This window comes from Pseudochaenichthys georgianus, chromosome 5 (assembly GCF_902827115.2).
Source record: "Pseudochaenichthys georgianus chromosome 5, fPseGeo1.2, whole genome shotgun sequence".
Lineage (NCBI taxonomy): Eukaryota > Metazoa > Chordata > Actinopteri > Perciformes > Channichthyidae > Pseudochaenichthys > Pseudochaenichthys georgianus.
Window position 1 is genome coordinate 19,785,204 of NC_047507.1, and position 16,542 is coordinate 19,801,745.

At 40.7% G+C, this 16,542-nt stretch overlaps 2 protein-coding genes across 3 annotated transcripts; one reads left to right on the plus strand and one right to left on the minus strand.

Moving 5' to 3' along the window:
* Positions 1–3,116: 3,116 nt before the first annotated feature.
* Positions 3,117–4,295, minus strand: LOC117447305 (protein enabled homolog). The gene is made up of 2 exons (XM_034084004.2): positions 3,672–4,295; positions 3,117–3,453 (listed from the first exon to the last, which is right to left on the minus strand). The coding sequence occupies exons 1-2, from the start codon at positions 4,189–4,191 to the stop codon at positions 3,239–3,241; spliced, it is 735 nt and encodes a 244-aa protein (XP_033939895.1). The 5' UTR covers positions 4,192–4,295; the 3' UTR covers positions 3,117–3,238.
* Positions 4,296–10,394: 6,099 nt separating this feature from the next.
* LOC117446478 (transcriptional regulator QRICH1-like) lies at positions 10,395–16,529 on the plus strand. Of its 2 annotated transcripts, none has more exons than XM_034082667.2 (11): positions 10,395–10,906; positions 11,576–11,833; positions 12,365–12,499; positions 12,583–13,785; positions 14,139–14,298; positions 14,552–14,706; positions 14,796–14,910; positions 14,989–15,097; positions 15,196–15,347; positions 15,449–15,539; positions 15,951–16,529. In XM_034082667.2, the coding sequence occupies exons 2-11, from the start codon at positions 11,585–11,587 to the stop codon at positions 16,138–16,140; spliced, it is 2,559 nt and encodes an 852-aa protein (XP_033938558.1). In that variant the 5' UTR covers positions 10,395–10,906; positions 11,576–11,584; the 3' UTR covers positions 16,141–16,529. The 2 variants fall into 2 exon arrangements, with proteins under 2 accessions (XP_033938558.1, XP_033938557.1); XM_034082666.2 differs by having other exon boundaries at positions 10,397–10,906; positions 15,196–15,359.
* The last annotated feature ends 13 nt before the right edge of the window (positions 16,530–16,542 follow it).

Consider the following 16,542-nt stretch of genomic DNA (forward strand, 5'->3'; position numbering starts at 1 on the left):
AAAGTCATAATTATGAGATAAAAAGTCATAATTATGAGATAAGAAGTGTGCATGCGCTGCAGTGGCGCTGTCTTTAAAGGTCCCTTCATCACCTTGCTGCTCTCCACCATGCAAACGGCATCTAGTCCTAAATAAGGTAACTATTACAGGTGACTTTTGTAAATGTTAGATGTTACATATAGCCTATATTGCAGCTAAACTACAACAATGCAGTTTATAGCTTTGACATTACCTGTTATGAATATAATATATATATAATATATATGCCTATAGTTGTGTAGTAACGTTCACGGGTTAGAGTTAGAGCAACTCACAGCAGCAGTATGCCTACACTATTGTCATTAGTGGCGCGTTACCACAAAACTATAGGCATATATATTATAGTTCATAACAGGTAATGTCAAAGCTATGAACTGCATTGTTGTAGTTTAGCTGCAATATAGGCTATATGTAACATCTAACATTTACAAAAGTCACCTGTAATAGTTACCTTATTTAGGACTAGATAGATGCTGTTTGCATGGTGGAGAGCAGCAGGGTGATGAAGGGACCTTTAAAGACAGCGCCACTGCAGCGCATGCGCACTTCTTATCTCATAATTAGGACTTTTTATCTCATTATTTCGACTTTCTTATCTCATTATTATGACTTTCTATCTCATTATTTCGACTTTCTTATCTCATAATTATGACTTTTTATCTCATTATTATGACTTTTTATCTCATTATTATGACTTTTTATCTCATTATTTCGACTTTCTTATCTCATAATTATGACTTTTTATCTCATTATTTCGACTTTTTTATCTCATAATTATGACTTTTCATGGGGATTTTATTTTTTTCAAGTGGCGGAAATGGGCTTCCATACAAATGTACTTTCTGCAAGACTAAACAAGAAAAGTATCATTCATCTGTTCAATTGTTGGACTTATTGTGTAACATTTTGACTGAGAATTGTAGTAGGTGTGAAGATATTATCAGTAATATCTAATGTGTTCATAAACGTTCCTGTACAATGGTAACCTTGTATGTATCCTATGAAGGATAGTTTGTTCATAAAGCTACATTTCCTTATTCAACCCCATCTTTGAAGTGATTTTCTTAAGTTGAGTTGAATGTGGTTAGGTTACATATGTATCTTCAAAAACATTGCATGTGAATAGTTAATATTTACTCTGAGATGTCTGTTTGAAAAATAAATCTAATAAAGTTTTTTTTTCCTCATGAAATGGATGGTGATTGGTATTCATAATTATTTCCTTTTGTCTGACATTTTGTGACAACTAATAAAGAAAATAATTTGCAGAAATTAAAACAAGCATTAATTTCAGACCTAATAACAACCTGCATGCTCAGAAATGAAAGGACAGAAACAGAAATTATAATGATGAACTTTACTAGAATCTTTGGCCTTGAAGGTCTCTACCCATAACAACATCAAAAAAACATATCTGCAGCAAACCTTGCTTTTTATTTTTCTTCAAAAAATTGACATTTTGAATCTCTTGCGAAATACAAAGCAAGAAACATAGCGCCTTAGACTGTCTGATTTTGGCTCGCCAAACCTGTTCAATTGACCAAATTACATGAAAGAGAGTCAGTGAAGATCCTGTCTCACTGCCAGCAGAACATTTCAGATTCTTGCAGCTGATTGTTTACTTTGATGCGAAGGGATTGGATATAATAAAGGCATGGCACGTTATATACGGCTGACATTCATTCATGCTGATCAGATGGAGTTTGGTTTGCAGGAGGATCAGGAAATACTGGAATAGGAACCTGTTGAGAAACGTATATGTTGCCAAATAAGGGCGTGGGCTATAATGGCTTTTTAGCTGCAGGTTTTGGACTGGCATCTTCACTATAGTTGTAACAGGAGCGGCGGTTTGAGTAATGTTGTCTTTGAAAAAGATACTTAGGATGAGGATAGAATTTAAAAATCTGGTAGGTCTGAAAAGCACAATATGGATTGGATAGCTAGATTACAGGTGGTGAAGAGTTTGAGTTTGACCTTGAAGGGCAGCACAGGTTTTAGTAATGGCAGTACACTGCTGTTGGAAACTAGGGGAACACAAGAGCTCCCCTCAAGTTGAATTGTTAGGCAGATGTGGTTACAAAAGCCTCTTTGCTAGCAGGAGGAGGAGGAGGAGGAGGAGGAGGAGGAGGGGTTGTTGGGTGAAAAATTCCAGGTACCATTGGGAATTGTCGGGGGGGAAAGGAAATAACCACTGTGGAGTACCTGAGGGAAGCTTTGGATGTTGTGGCGATGCTGCCACTCTACCTGTGGAAGAGTCGGGACTATGTGGCATAATTGTGGGCTCAAATAAAAAAAAAATATATATATATCTATAATGGAGAAAACATTGGAACTGGGGGTACTGAGGAAACTGAGGAAACTGCAGGACCTAGCCACTATCACTAGGAGGCCTATTGTTGCTGTAGTATGCTTGATGTCCTTTTTGGTGGGCATGTGACTCAGAGCCCAACATCCGCCAACAGAAAAGAAATGAAATACTTCTCATTCTGCAAGAAAACCAGCAAACCATCTGACTACATCAAGAGCCGAGTGAGAAGAAGTACTCAGATCTATAAGTAAAAGTAGAAGTGCCAGAGTGTAGGAATATTCTATTTAAAGTAAAAGTTCTGCAGTTAAAATGTTACTCAAGTAAAAGTACAAAAGTAAAAGTACTCATTATGCAGATGGCCCCATTTCAGAATCATTATTTGTTTTGGTTATAATTATTGATGTATTGTTGTGTTTATCAAGCTGGTAAAACTATAACTAATTTAAATTACTTTATTTACTGGTGTGTAGAGTGTGAAATCAATCCAGGTGTATCTAAAGTTTCTTTATGTGTTGATCTTATTGTTTATCATTAAGCTCTACCTGCAAAGTAAGGTACTACATAAATGTAGCAGAGTAAAAGTACAATATTGACCTTTGAATTGTAGTGGAGTTGAAGTACAGTAAGTAGCATAACATTTAAATACTCAAGTAAAGTACCTCAAAGTACTACAACAAATGTTCTTTGTTCCTACCACCACAGTACATCAGTATATATTTCCACACATCTTAACCAACATTTATGCAAGAGAGTAGACGTAACAACTTGATGTTTTATGTCACACTGAATGTAACAATTTTATACTTAAGAAAATACAATAAAAACAATAAAGAAACAAGGTAAATAACAGTAAAATGAAATCTGTGAGATCTGGATTTAAAGCTGCTGTTTTTAGCAGACGGACCAGTCCAACAGTTCATCGAGCAGGGATTGCTGGGGGCCATGGCTCTTGGAGGCGATGTATTCTTCGTGTTGAGCCTCTGCTTTCAGCCGGCGTTTCTCCCGCTTCTTCTCGTGGTTCTGCTGGTACTTTCCAACCCAGTGTCCAACTGAGAGTCTGTCCTTCTGCATGGACTGCAGGGTCTCTCTGGCCTCAGCTGTTTTTCCTTCAGATAAAATAAAATAGTTTACTTGCATGTTAATACAAAATGTAATACAAGGCCACAGTAGAGGAATATCACACAGGCATGTGGAGTATTGGATTACATGTAAAGACATAACGTAAACTTAATACAGTTGTGTGAAATCTGTTGACCGAATACATTTAATTAAATATTTGTCAGTGTAACGGATTACATTTAAAAAAAATAACCCCCCAACATACCGTAAGACTTTGTGTTTGGTTTGGCAGCAAAGAGGAGATAGGTGGCATCATCAACGACAAGCCTACTGTGCATTTCTTTCTCTGCAACCCAATTGTTGTGGAGAGTTTTCTTCTTTCTCTCAGGTGACTTCAGGTCAGGGGTCAGGATGTCAGCCTCCTCTCGTCTCTTCTCCTGCTCTTCATTCAGAGCGAGGAAGTTGTGAGATGGGATTTTGACTTCCTTCAGCATCACCTGTTGCCACTGAAGCCTCTCTTGCTTCAAGTGGTTCTGCCGTCTTTCCTTTGGGGCCTCCTGCCTCCTCCTGTCTGTCTCCATGTTTACTTTCTGGAGACTCTCTTCTCCGTCCCTCTCGCTCTTTGCCAGGGTCTCCAGAGCAGCTCTTTGTCTGCGCTCCATCTCCACTGCTTTGAGCTCCACATACATTTGTCTTCTGACCTCCACCTTTCTCTCCTTTGGGGTCAGTTTAGATAAAGTATGGACAAGCTCCATCTCAGCAATGAGGTGTTGTCTCGAAGACATGTTAGCGTTCACAATTTGAACTTTTTCTCTCTGTATGTTTTCTAATGCTCTCTCTCCAGTAGGTTTGTGTGAAATGAACAGCAGAGAGGCCTCCGTTGGTATGGAGATCCAGCAGAGTTCCATGTTCATGTGTCGGGAACATTCTGGAGTTCCGGAGCAGAATACTTTCTCTAGAATTCCAAAGGTGCCATATAAGGTAATATTGTTGAACTACTGTATGTACTTCAGCTTATGTGTTATTCTATGTATATGTATTGATGTTAGGTCCCTTTCTGAAGATGTTTTGAGTTCATTTGGATTTGTTTTATAAGTTTACTAATTGTTACCCTTCTCCTAGTTGCTAAATGTCCCTTTGAGCAGAGGTGTGAGAAGTACTCAGATGTTGTACTTAAGTAACAGTACCAGAGTGCAGGAATACTAGTGTACTAGTTCCAAGTAAAAGTCACTCAAGTTAAAGCACAAAGTAAGATAATACGTAAAAGTACTTATTACGCAAATTGGTCCATTTCAGAATAATAAATATCATAAATTGTGATTATAATTATTGATGCAAGTGTTATCAAAGCTGGTAAAGGTGCAGCTAGTTGTAATGGCTTTGTATACTGCAGGCAGGGTAGCTTGTGGATTTATTCAAGGTGCAACTAAAGTCTTATTTAGGTGTTGATTATGTTTCTCATCATTAATCCAAATCTGCAAAGTAACTAAAGGTATAAAATAAATGTCGTCGAGTAAAAGTACACCATTTACCTCTGAATTAGTGGATAAGAAGTAGAAAGTAGCATAATATGGAAATACTCAAGTAAGTACAAGTGTCTCAACATGTTACTTAAGTACAGTACTTGAGTAAATGTACTTAGTTACTTCCGACCTCTGATCAAGGGCATGTGTACACTTCAGCTTCAGTTTTTAACCACAAGAGGGCTCACTATACTTTGAGCTCAGTGCACAAGCCTTTGTTGTACAGCAGTGAGGTCAGTCCTCCAGAAAGCCCTTCAAACTAAACGTATAACAGCTACAGTTTGATGAGGGACTTCCAAAGGTCAGACACTGCAACAGCTTTAATAACAGATTAGAAAAAAACCGTTTTTAAGCTTAACTTTTACTAAAAGCTGTAATACTGCACCACACATATTCACCATCATCACAGGGGGTACAACAGATGGTGCTGGTATCACAGCAGGGTTAGGCCGTTGTTGTTGTTGGGGCTCCATGAAAATGCAGTGGTTGGACATAATCTGCCTGAACCTGTTTAAATAGTTAAACTGGGTAGATTTAAGAAGAATTTAAGAAGTGCATTGATGATCGCAACAACAGATTCAACTAAAAAGGAAGTCAAATAGATTTTTTAAAAGCCACAATTCAATCAAATTGATGAATGAGTAAACTACTATTAGTATACTGTGCAGAACAAACATTGGAACAATATAATTGCATATGTGGTTTACAAACTTTGCTACACTTAAACAATTTCAAACGACAATTCTCGGTTTAATGCAATTTGTGCACATGGACTTTATCAAAGTCATTCATTGAAAACATTTTAACACCAAAAAATGCAATCATATTCATTTTTGAAGTTGAAAATAATGCAGCTTTTACATATTATCAAAGATCAGCCTAAACAACATGGCTTTTAACCAGTGAGGTTACAACAACAAGAGAGTCAACTCAGATGGTAGGAATTTCGCACTTTAATTTAAAGATGGTCTATTCTTCATACAAAAATAGCACTGGCATACAGAGACAAAGAATATAAACATCTATAAATCCTGAAATGCTAACTATATACCCTGGGGGAAATGTCCATGCTCTTCACATGTGAATACAATTCTGCTACAACAAGACAAGTATATATGTATTTAGAAGAGTCAATGGGAGTCAAATGAAAATGAATATAACACATAAGGAAATCAGTTCTTGCTTGGATGAGGGCATGTCCTGCGGAAGCTCTCTCCACATGTGATTGTACCTTTTCATGAAGGCTAGATGATAGATAGTATGAGTGGGTCTCTTGAACTTAGAAAGAGTTTAGAGGTCTGTGACATCTTCTTCAGACCAGTCATGCAGATGCATCACTGCAGCAGCTGGAGACCTAACACTACGATTATAATCTGTGGTAACACTGACTGACTGTAACGGTTCTTTAGCGACAATACCTTCCACAGATGCAGATAGAGATGCTGTATCCAACGTCCAGCCATGGCCAGAATAAGATGGAGGGAATATTGCTGTACCATAAGTTTCCTCAGTGGTGTCCTTGCACATAGTTTGTGTCCAAGGGGGAGTTGGAGGTGTAAACAGACCTGGTACAAGCTGCCTATGGTAAAGGGCATTGTCAATGCTGCACCTGAGGTTAATGGGAGATGGAGGCCAAATGTCTAATTCTACCAGTGAAATAATACATTCACACTCCCCAACTTTTTGCCAAAGTAATGCAGCTTGAGAGTCAGAGCTGCTTTTGCTTACAGGTTCAGGGTTGTATTCTGGTATAATGTTAGACGGTTGATCGTCATACGGACATGTTAAGTTGTTGATGAAACATGCTCTAGACACATCATATTTTGCCCAGTTACTTGGCTTCAGATCTTCCCATTTTTTTTCAGATTTTTTAAGTGGTCCTCTCCATATTCTGGCCAAGACCCTACCGCACCAGCTGGTCTTCTCGAACGCTTTAGCCACTTCACTCCTGCCCTGCTCCGAATGACCCCTAGAAGATGTCCAAAAGATCCAAGATCCCAGGACAAGCAAAAAAAATCCCCAAGCTAACTCAAGTATTCTTGCCCAAAACTGACTGAGCCACCAGCCCCAGCCAAAGTATCTCCAGTTCCCCAGGAGTCCATAAAGCCAAAGGAGACCATACATGTGAAGGCTGCAGCAGAGAAACCCGAAGAAGGCGCATACTGCCGTAACTCGCTTTGCACGTTTCTCAATCCTCTGTGAGGAAACGCACTGGGGTACAGGCGACCTGAGACTGGGGTGCAGACTATAGAAAGACATGATGAGGATTCCCATGCAGAACAACAGGCCCAAGCAGAGGGAAATAGTCTGCAGCAACAGAGGGAGAGTGGGGCATAGTGTGTAACAAAAAAGGTCTGCTGCAATTAATGGGGTACAGTGTGATAACGCCAGTAATCCAACTACCCATGGGTGCTGCAGCTTAAGCGGGAAAAAAACCCATTTCAATCCTTTAAAAGTGACCAGAGCAATGAACACCTGCGCCCACAGGAGGATCAGCAGAGGAACATTATGAAGTGCAGTCAGAGTTGCACGGGGCAGGATACCACGAGTGCCATAAGGATCGAGGAGTAAAACGGCACCACGCAGAGTACCACCTAGCATCAGGAGACTATTGGCCAAAATCAGGGCTTCACAGAGGGGACGAGGACGAGTGCATGCACCAGCCACTCCCACAACTGCCAGGCCTGCCATAAATATGAAAAGGGTGGCTGATCCAAAAACATGAAATTCCCAGGCTAATGCCAGTGTGCAGCCCATGTCATCCCAGAGCAGATTGGTACCATTTGAGTTTGCAAGAACTACACAAGGACTCAAACCAAGCGCACATGGACCTGCAGGTCCCGACAGGTTCTGGTTCATTGTGGAAGATGATGCATTGTTTGATGAGATCAGGGCTGTCCAAACCTTAAAATGAGAGGCAAAGGAGAGTCTTATTTTGAGGAGGATTCAATTTGTAAAAATATATGTTTTAATTAATTGCGCATTTTATTATGCGGCTAAAAGATATTGCATTTGATCTATATTTAAGAACTGACAGTATATTGTGATCTCTTATCATCATATCAACCTAAAGAAAGTAATTTAGGAATGGATGACATGTGTTTTTACTTCAATTAACTATGTTCACTTCCATTGATTAACTCACTATTGATGTACGAATAATCTTTTAACTTTTCCTCAGTTGTAATGTTGCTGCCTTCCCAGGGAGCTTTCTCTGAAGTGTGTGTGCAGTGGAGGGAGTGTTTCCTGTAATTTAAGTATTAGCTTTGTCAGCTCTCATGAGCCTCTGAGTGGTGAAGAGTAAGTGCTGGTGATGTAGTTAGTGTGGTTCCAGACCCAGATAGTTTTTCATTGCCAGCCCAGTTATTGTGTTCTTTATAGCAAAAATAAAACACAGCTTGGCACAAACAGGATGAGCCAGTCTGTGACCTCTCTAGTTGGCATTTTCAGAATGCTATAAACAATTCTTAAAGATTACCTTATTTAAAAATGCAAGCTCAGGGAACATTAGATGATAAACAAACTTGATTTATGTTTGTCTATTTAAAAATGCTCAAACTATTAACCATAGGAAATGCCCTTTCTACTGACTTTGTGTTAAGAATGTCAAAGTGCACTTTGTCAAGAACAAATACAAAAGCATTAACTAAGCTTGACATAAAATGCTCTTGTGGATTCTCTAAAGCAAGCGAAGGATTGACCAATTCTCCGGTCATAACACATAATTACCAAAACAATCTCTTACCAAAAACAATCGCTACTATAAACTAAACCCAAGACAATTTGCTAAAACTCAATAAAACCAGATAACTGACCTGTGATTCATTTTGCTCTTCTTCCCTGTGGTGCGTCAAGGGTAGCACTCCACTTATAGCTGCATTACAAGCATAGCATCTGATTTTAGTATTGAGGTACATAAATAGCATCCCGTTCACATTGGATTTACAGACATGCACACAGCCATCAAGATGACGTCTTATTCCTATTCCAGCACGGCTGGCTACTCTGCAGCCTCCCATGCTGATGTCACCTGCAAAACAAAAAATATCAGGGGCCAATTAAAAAGAAATAATCTTCCAGGAGATTATTCCTCTCAGTAGATATACAAAAAGGAACCTTTTTATAGGTAATTGACTATTAGAAACAAACAAGGCTCAATTGTCTATTTTGCATAGAGTTAAATAAAGGCAAATCCCTTCCCTAAGGGATTACATTAAGAAGCACAAAGTCGAATGAAGTGATAATGTGAGGCCAACAAGACATGTGCACTCTAGATTTCTTTCATGCAAACTCACTAGCAAATTAGTTTGAAAGATATGAAAACCCATATCATGACATTTAGAGACTAGATGCATACTGTATTGTAAAATGTATAAGAGACTGTTATTTATGACCACCAGTTAGATTAATCTTATTGTGTTTTTGCATTACTCTAAAGCTTTTTTATTTAATTAATATAACAAATATTTACATACGTATATTACCCTTACCACTACTTCCACTACAGAGCCCCTGCAGTCTGCAGTGAGTGTGGGAATTAACTCTTTCCTATCCAGTGTGTAGAGGACATAGCCTATGCTCACAGTGCATCTTTGCTGGTCCACCTTAAGACGGGCGAGAGGCAGTTTGTTGTGGAGAGTACTGGGGGAGGCCCTCAGCGGCACATGCCTGGCTCTTTAAGGCAGACTGGGGAAGTTATATTTTGTTAAAGGTACATGCATTCAAATGTTTACTATACATCACCAGAACAATCCTGGAAAGTATTTATAAATGGTGTCAGCTCATAAGTCCATGAGTAAATTTTGAATGACAATAAACCAAATTCCTGTAGTACACAGTAAAAAATATAGTGATTGTACGAGATCAATTTACCATATTCTTTCCAGAATTTCAGGCCACATGTCTCTTTATTATTGCTATGGACCCTGTTGTTGGTCTGAAATCAAGTTTGACAAGGAGATAATTGTGAGGCAAATTAACAACTGAAGTTTTTATATTTTTACTATTTATTCAAGAGAACAGTAATAAGGTCTTTAATTTGGATTTAGTATTTATCTATCTATCTATCTGACTGCATATATTTACAAGTGTATATACACTGTGTGTGTGTGTGTGTGTGTGTGTGTGTGTGTGTGTGTGTGTGTGTGTGTGTGTGTGTGTGTGTGTGTGTGTGTGTGTGTGTGTGTGTGTGTGTGTGTGTGTGTGTGTGTGTGTGTGTGTGTGTGTGTGTGTGTGTGTTCGTGTTCACTTTATATATTCTCAGTTCAGTTATTTACCCTCTCTGCTTTTCAGTGCCAGATAATAATATAGTCATGTAATACAGGTAATCATATCAATTATATATTAAATGGTGGGTGATTATTAATAGTGGTGTTTGGCAAGGTAGCATCGTATGGCTCCTAATCAAAACTAGATTTTTAATTAAACAGGCAAGTTATGAAATCTGATCAAGCATCCTTGCAGCTTGTGACCTAGCCATACAGTGCATGCCTGCATGGTGTTTTCTCAGGATGGAAACTCTTCTTGTTCACAGGACACCGCGGCAGGCCGTCGCCTTGCAGAGCAATCTAGAGAGGAGTCGCGTTGTTTTCGGGGCCTATACTTCCGTCATTTTGTATCTTACTGGATAAACAGTGGAACTTTTTGCATGTGTCGCTGTGTTGTGAATGTTGTACCAACACCAATTGGAATTAAGTTGGATCCATACATCGTGTGGTTTCCTGGAGCTGTGAAAGTAGTTTTACACCGAGGCGTGCCTGGACCTCATCAGACGTCAGACCTCGCCTCCTCGCTGCCGCTGCTCTTAAATTTGTATCGCAATCTATAATCACAGCATTGTTTGCAGGATTACAACGTCGCTACACACACTATGCTGCGAAGTGAATGGTGTGCTGGTGGTAGCTGTTAGACGTTATCGGCATTTTTAGTTTTAAACACCGTGCCTTGGCGGAAAGGAGAGGATTTCGTTTTATTTAAGGTAGCATGACAGGATTCAGAGCCATCGAGCTAGCTAGCTAACCTTAGCACAATGGTTAGCTAGCGTTGCTATGAATGTACTGTTGCTTTAATGTTTGTTAACTTGTGCTACGAGCAAAATGTGTCACCTGTTCGCACAATTTACAGTATATTTCACATTGGTATTCGATTATGTTGTATACAAATAGCGGTTGCAAGCTAACTATCCATATGCTACAAAACAGTGGCTTGCTAACATCGTAAAGCTAACTTGTTAGCCACTAGCTGTAACGTAGACACTATTATCAGTCAGTTAGGACGAAAATGCAGGCATATGTACTGTTGGTGCTCTAAAATGTATCTGAAATAGTTTTTCATATTATAACAGTTTAGACCTAGCTGTGAGCTATATCTGTGAATGTACTATTTAAGTTACTAGAAAAAGTGCACTAGCAGTCATTGTATTGAAAATGCACTTTGGACCGTGTGCTTCCTATTTTAATTCAACGCCCCCTTTTTTAGAAGTAGAGGTTAAAATAACATTATTAAGCTAACTATTTTGTGCTTGTATTATTGCACTGCCCATGCTTTATTGGAATAATATTCATTATCGATATCTGTGCTTATACATTGTAAAAGTGAGCTGTTTTAGACTAGAGCATTTTTTTTTTATGTTTTATTTTCTTTCTAGGTCTTGAGGATGAATGAGCAGGAGAGTGGGGTGGTCTCCTTTGATGAGTATGTGCGGCAGAAGGCCCGTACTGTGCCTCAGCACAGGATGAAGGAGTTCCTGGAGTCTCTCTCCAAGGGCCCAGAGGTGCTGCAGGAGTTCAGCCAGCAGGGAGGGGCAGCCACCACCACAGCCATGGTGTACCAACAGCAAGACACCAACTGTGTGTACGCAGACAGCACTGAGGTGGCTGGCTCTCTCTTAGAGCTGGCTTGTCCGGTAAGAGCAGGTCCTTTTTTTGTTATGGTTGTAGATGTTGAATTATATTATTCACTTCATACATGTACATGCTTTACGACCGGTACAGGTGACATCGGCAGAGATGTCACCTCATTTGTCTGTGCATCAAGAGTCTGAACAGCAGCTTCAGGGGCAGGTTAGTTTATATGGCACTGTCAGTTTCTCGCTATGCTTAAATTGCACAAGACAGATGGGGCCTGAAAGGTACAGAAACACGCTCACTACTCATTGCCAAGAGGAAAACAAAAGATAAGGCAGCCTGGTGTTTGAATCTTTGGGTTAAAGTGGAGCTGGGGTGAACTAGCTTTGCCCTTGCTGCTCTAATACCACTCACTGTGAAGAACAAAAACACAGAGTTTAGTAACTTCCTCTGTTTGATTAGAAGAAGTTTGATCAACTCAGTATTCATAGATCTGGAAAAAAGTACTTCACGGTGTAAGTAGGGTCATTCTTTTGTTGATGTGTGTTCTGACAGGCCTGTTTATTTTTCAAACTCTTGCACTGTGCCAGGTTCAGATCCAGGAACAGCAGGACCAAACCGTTGGCCAGGTTCTTCAAGTGGCTGCCCCCTCTCAGCAGGACCTGCAGGGAATCTCAACACATTTTATCCAGCAGGGAGAGCTCACAGAGGAGCAGCAGCAGCAGGTACTGGATGTAGTTAAACAGTTACCCATATCAAGTGCTTTAATGTGATTCTGGTTGTTCATTATTTCGACTGTGTTCCACAGATTCAGGCGCAGCTGGTGGCTGCTGTAGCTGGAGGACAACAAATCCAGTTGCAAGGAATGCAGCATATTCAGTTGCCAGGCGGCCAGCAAATTCAACTTCAAGCTGGTCAACATATTCAACTACATGATGGTCAACATATTCAGCTACAGAGTGGCCAGCAAATTCAGTTACCGGGTGGCCAACAAATTCAGCTCCAGGGTGGCCAACAAATTCAACTACACGATGGCCAGCAAATTCAGCTACAGAGTGGCCAGCAAATTCAGTTACCTGGTGGCCAGCAAATTCAGCTACAGAGTGGCCAGCAAATTCAGTTACCCGGTGGCCAACAAATTCAGCTACAGGGAGGCCAGCAAATTCAGTTACCGGGTGGCCAGCAAATTCAGCTACAGGGGGGCCAACAAATTCAGTTACCTGGTGGCCAACAAATTCAGCTACAGGGAGGCCAACAAATTCAGCTACCAGGTGGCCAGCAAATTCAGCTACACAGTGGCCAACAGATTCAGCTACAGGGTGGCCAACAGATTCAGCTACAGGGTGGCCAGCAAATTCAACTACAAGATGGCCAACAGATCCAGATTCGGACCATAGAAACCTCGTCTCCATCACAGCAACAGGACTCTGCCGAGAGGAGGTCCTCCACTGTGTCAACTGTCCTTCAACCTGCCAAGAAGCGTAAGGTGGATGTCCCTGTGTCGGTGTCCTATGCAGTCCCACAGGGCCAGCAGGTAGCCACAGTTCTAGCCATCCCTCAAGGGCAGCAGCAGAGCTATGTGTCCCTACGACCAGATTTGCTCACTGTTGACAGCGCTCAACTGTACAGCACTACAGGAACCATCACTGGTCCCACAGGCGAGACCTGGACCATCCCTGTGTACTCCACTCCCCAGCAGCAGGGGGTTACTCACATCACCATACCACAGGACACATACAACTCAATGCAAGTGTCCACCACCAATGGTAAGGACAAAATGTCCCCCAGTTCATCAAGGTCTGCAGATGTGCAGTCGCCCTCAACTGGGGCGCAGGAAGAAATAGTGCAGACCCTGTTCCCAGCGCAGTTCATGAACGGGAACATTCATATCCCTGTGGCAGTGCAGACTGTAGGAGGGTCTTACAACACCACGCAGTCGGTCCATATCTGGGATCCAAATCAGCAGCATGGCCAAGGAGACGATGGACAAGACCAGCAGCTCCATCTGCAGGTTCGAACAGACTTTCTTTGTAATCTGTTTTTATTATTAACAACATTCGGTCACTCTTCCATGGCACTGATGTAATGATCAAATAATAGCATAATAATGTTAATATACCCATTTCAAAGAATAATGAACCTTTTATTCCTAAGAATATTCAAATTTGATAGAATTTGGAATTCGGAATTTGATAGACTAAACAAATGAATACGAAAAATGACATGACTAGATGTTGGTACTTAAGTAATTACACAGTTATCTAGCTGAGTTATCGTCATGGGATTACAAAGATGCTTTTCATTCTTGCTGCACTGTATCGCAGAAAGTATTAACTGTGATTATTTCATTTTGGTTTTGTGCAGGGTCACATAGAGACGGAGGCTCATGTGGAGCAGCCTACAGAGATCATGGTTCCTATCTCCCTGAAGCCAGAGGAGGGCCTGGAGGTCTGGCGTCTTTGGGTTAAGAGAAAAAATGCAGAGCTTAATAAGCAGGAAAAGACAAAGCTTGCACCCATAGGACGTAAGTCAACTAATCACTATTGGCACACACAGTCCTATTTGATATTAATCAAACAGCCCTGATGTCTATAAATGTATACTTACTCAAACAAGAATAGTTTCAGTTTCTTTTTCATTCCTGATGCATCAATGTTCATGTTTTACTTCTTAATAACTTTCATTCTGCTTTAAACTGAGAAATAAGCATGTTGATTTAGTTATAATAGCACTGATAAAAACGTTTCCTGTGCTCTTCTGTCCGTGGCGTCTTACAGGTCGTCAGCCGCTGCGTTTTCAAGAAGACTTGGTGTCAAGTGCAGTAGCCGAGCTGAACCTGGGTCTTTCCCTCATGACGCAAGAGGCACGAGGATCAGAGGAAGAGCAATTCACATCCGATGTTCTATATTATGTTTTCTTGTGCATACAAAAGGTTAGTTTTCCCATGCTTAACTTGTGCATCATGCCAACACTCTGTCTGCTTAAAGTTTTAACCTGCTCATTTTTGTTTTCTTTGATCAGTATCTCTCTGAAAATGGACGTGTGGATGACATTTTCTCTGATCCATATTACACACGATTTTGTGGGTGTTTACACAAAATTCTGGATGGTTGGAGACCCAGTGTCCATCCCTTAGGTTAGAGACAATCAACACTAATGCTTGTATTTCATTGTGTTTATAGAAAGACTTGCTCATTGTGTGTTTTCATCTTAGGTTATGTCATTCCAAGTCATGTGACAGAGGAAATGCTGTGGGAGTGCAAACAGCTCGGTGCACATTCACCATCCACACTGCTCACAACCCTAATGTATTTCAACACTAAGTGAGTAACCCTGTCTCAGACTGACCTGAATATGTTCTCTTTAATGACAGACGTGCACTTGAGATGTCTCTGATGTGCTAAACGTGTGTTTTTCACAGGCATTTCCAACTGATGACAGCTGAACAACACATGAACGTTGCTTTCTCCAAGGTCCTAAGACACACGAGGAAGAACCCCGCTAATGCCAAGGACAAAGCCACCAGTATCCGCCTTCTCAAAGGCCAAGGTCCGCAGAGTGCAGGACAGAAAGGTGCTCAATACAGTAAGCCTAATGTGGGAGGAAGCCATGCTATGAGTCACAGACTTGGACAGCAGAAGTTTCTTGTGCTGATGTGTTGTCTTCTTTTTCAGGAACTGACGACATGTATGACGAGCAGATTGAGGATCCAGAGAATCCTCTTCGCTGCCCCATTAAACTTTATGACTTTTATCTCTTCAAATGGTGAGTGACTCGATCACATACATCCTGTGTAACTGGATCATTTATCAGTGTGCCTCATCGTCAACCTCTTACTATTGGGGACTGGGGCTGATTAAATGCCACATAGAAGTAAAGATGGGTACCTAAACATGTTTTTGAGAGAAATAACAGCACTGTGTAAAGGCTTAATAGCTTATTGACCATTCCCATGATCTATTATGTCTCCTAAATGTTGCAGCTATTTTTGGGTGGATATCATTTGTATTACCCAGATCTGTGCCCAATAATTAAGACCTTGAAGAACACCATAGGGACATTTGGTTGGCATTTTTGTAATGGGGAGACTTCTGAGCTTTTTCAGATATCTTGAGAGGAGCGATTACAACTTTTCGTGTATAGCTTTCCTAAAAACTTACCTTTTTCTTTTTCCAGTCCTCAAAGCGCTAAAGGGAGAAACGATGCGTACTACATGACTCCAGAGCCTGTCGTTGCACCCAACAGCCCGATGTGGTACTCGTCTCAGCCCCTCACGAGTCAGCAAGTGGAGCAGGTGCTGGCCCGCATCATCGTGGTCCGAGAGATCCAGGAGATCTTCGGTGTTGTAGAGGGCATCATGAGCTAGGCTGAGAAGGCTCCCTGGACTCCAGTCACTGATTGTTGACTATGCAGTATCCATCCTGACTCTATAAACCTCAAGCCCCGTCAACTCAAATCAAATGAGACAACTTCTGAAACATCGTACAACAATTGTTTTATCTCTCTAAGGAGTTCATCTTGAATGAATCTTTTTTTTCTTACATTTTCTGTTTTCAACTGCTGGGTTGGACTGTATTCTTTGACCACCTTTTGTAAGCCATTGCCTCTGTAACCTTTAAACTGGCAAGTAAGGGAGGATTTAGTCTCACCACTGCTGGACCTATTTGACCTCCTGCCCTCTGAGCTCATCAGAGGGGGTACATTTTTCTGTAAAAGTATCAAAACAATGAGGATATTAAACCCTTTACTACTTAACCTTGCCGACTAT

What these genes read in the sequence shown, in the direction of transcription:
- LOC117447305 (XM_034084004.2), bottom strand. Translation starts at nt 4,191, where the DNA reads ATGTCTTCGAGACAACACCTCATTGCTGAGATGGAGCTTGTCCATACT. An exon ending in ACCAAACACAAAGTCTTACG is followed by an intron (nt 3,454 to 3,671) that starts GTATGTTGGGGG and finishes TTTTATCTGAAG; the next exon opens with GAAAAACAGCTGAGGCCAGA.
- LOC117446478 (XM_034082666.2), top strand. Translation starts at nt 11,585, where the DNA reads ATGAATGAGCAGGAGAGTGGGGTGGTCTCCTTTGATGAGTATGTGCGG. An exon ending in ACCAGCAGCTCCATCTGCAG is followed by an intron (nt 13,786 to 14,138) that starts GTTCGAACAGAC and finishes GGTTTTGTGCAG; the next exon opens with GGTCACATAGAGACGGAGGC. An exon ending in CTAATGTATTTCAACACTAA is followed by an intron (nt 15,098 to 15,195) that starts GTGAGTAACCCT and finishes TGTTTTTCACAG; the next exon opens with GCATTTCCAACTGATGACAG.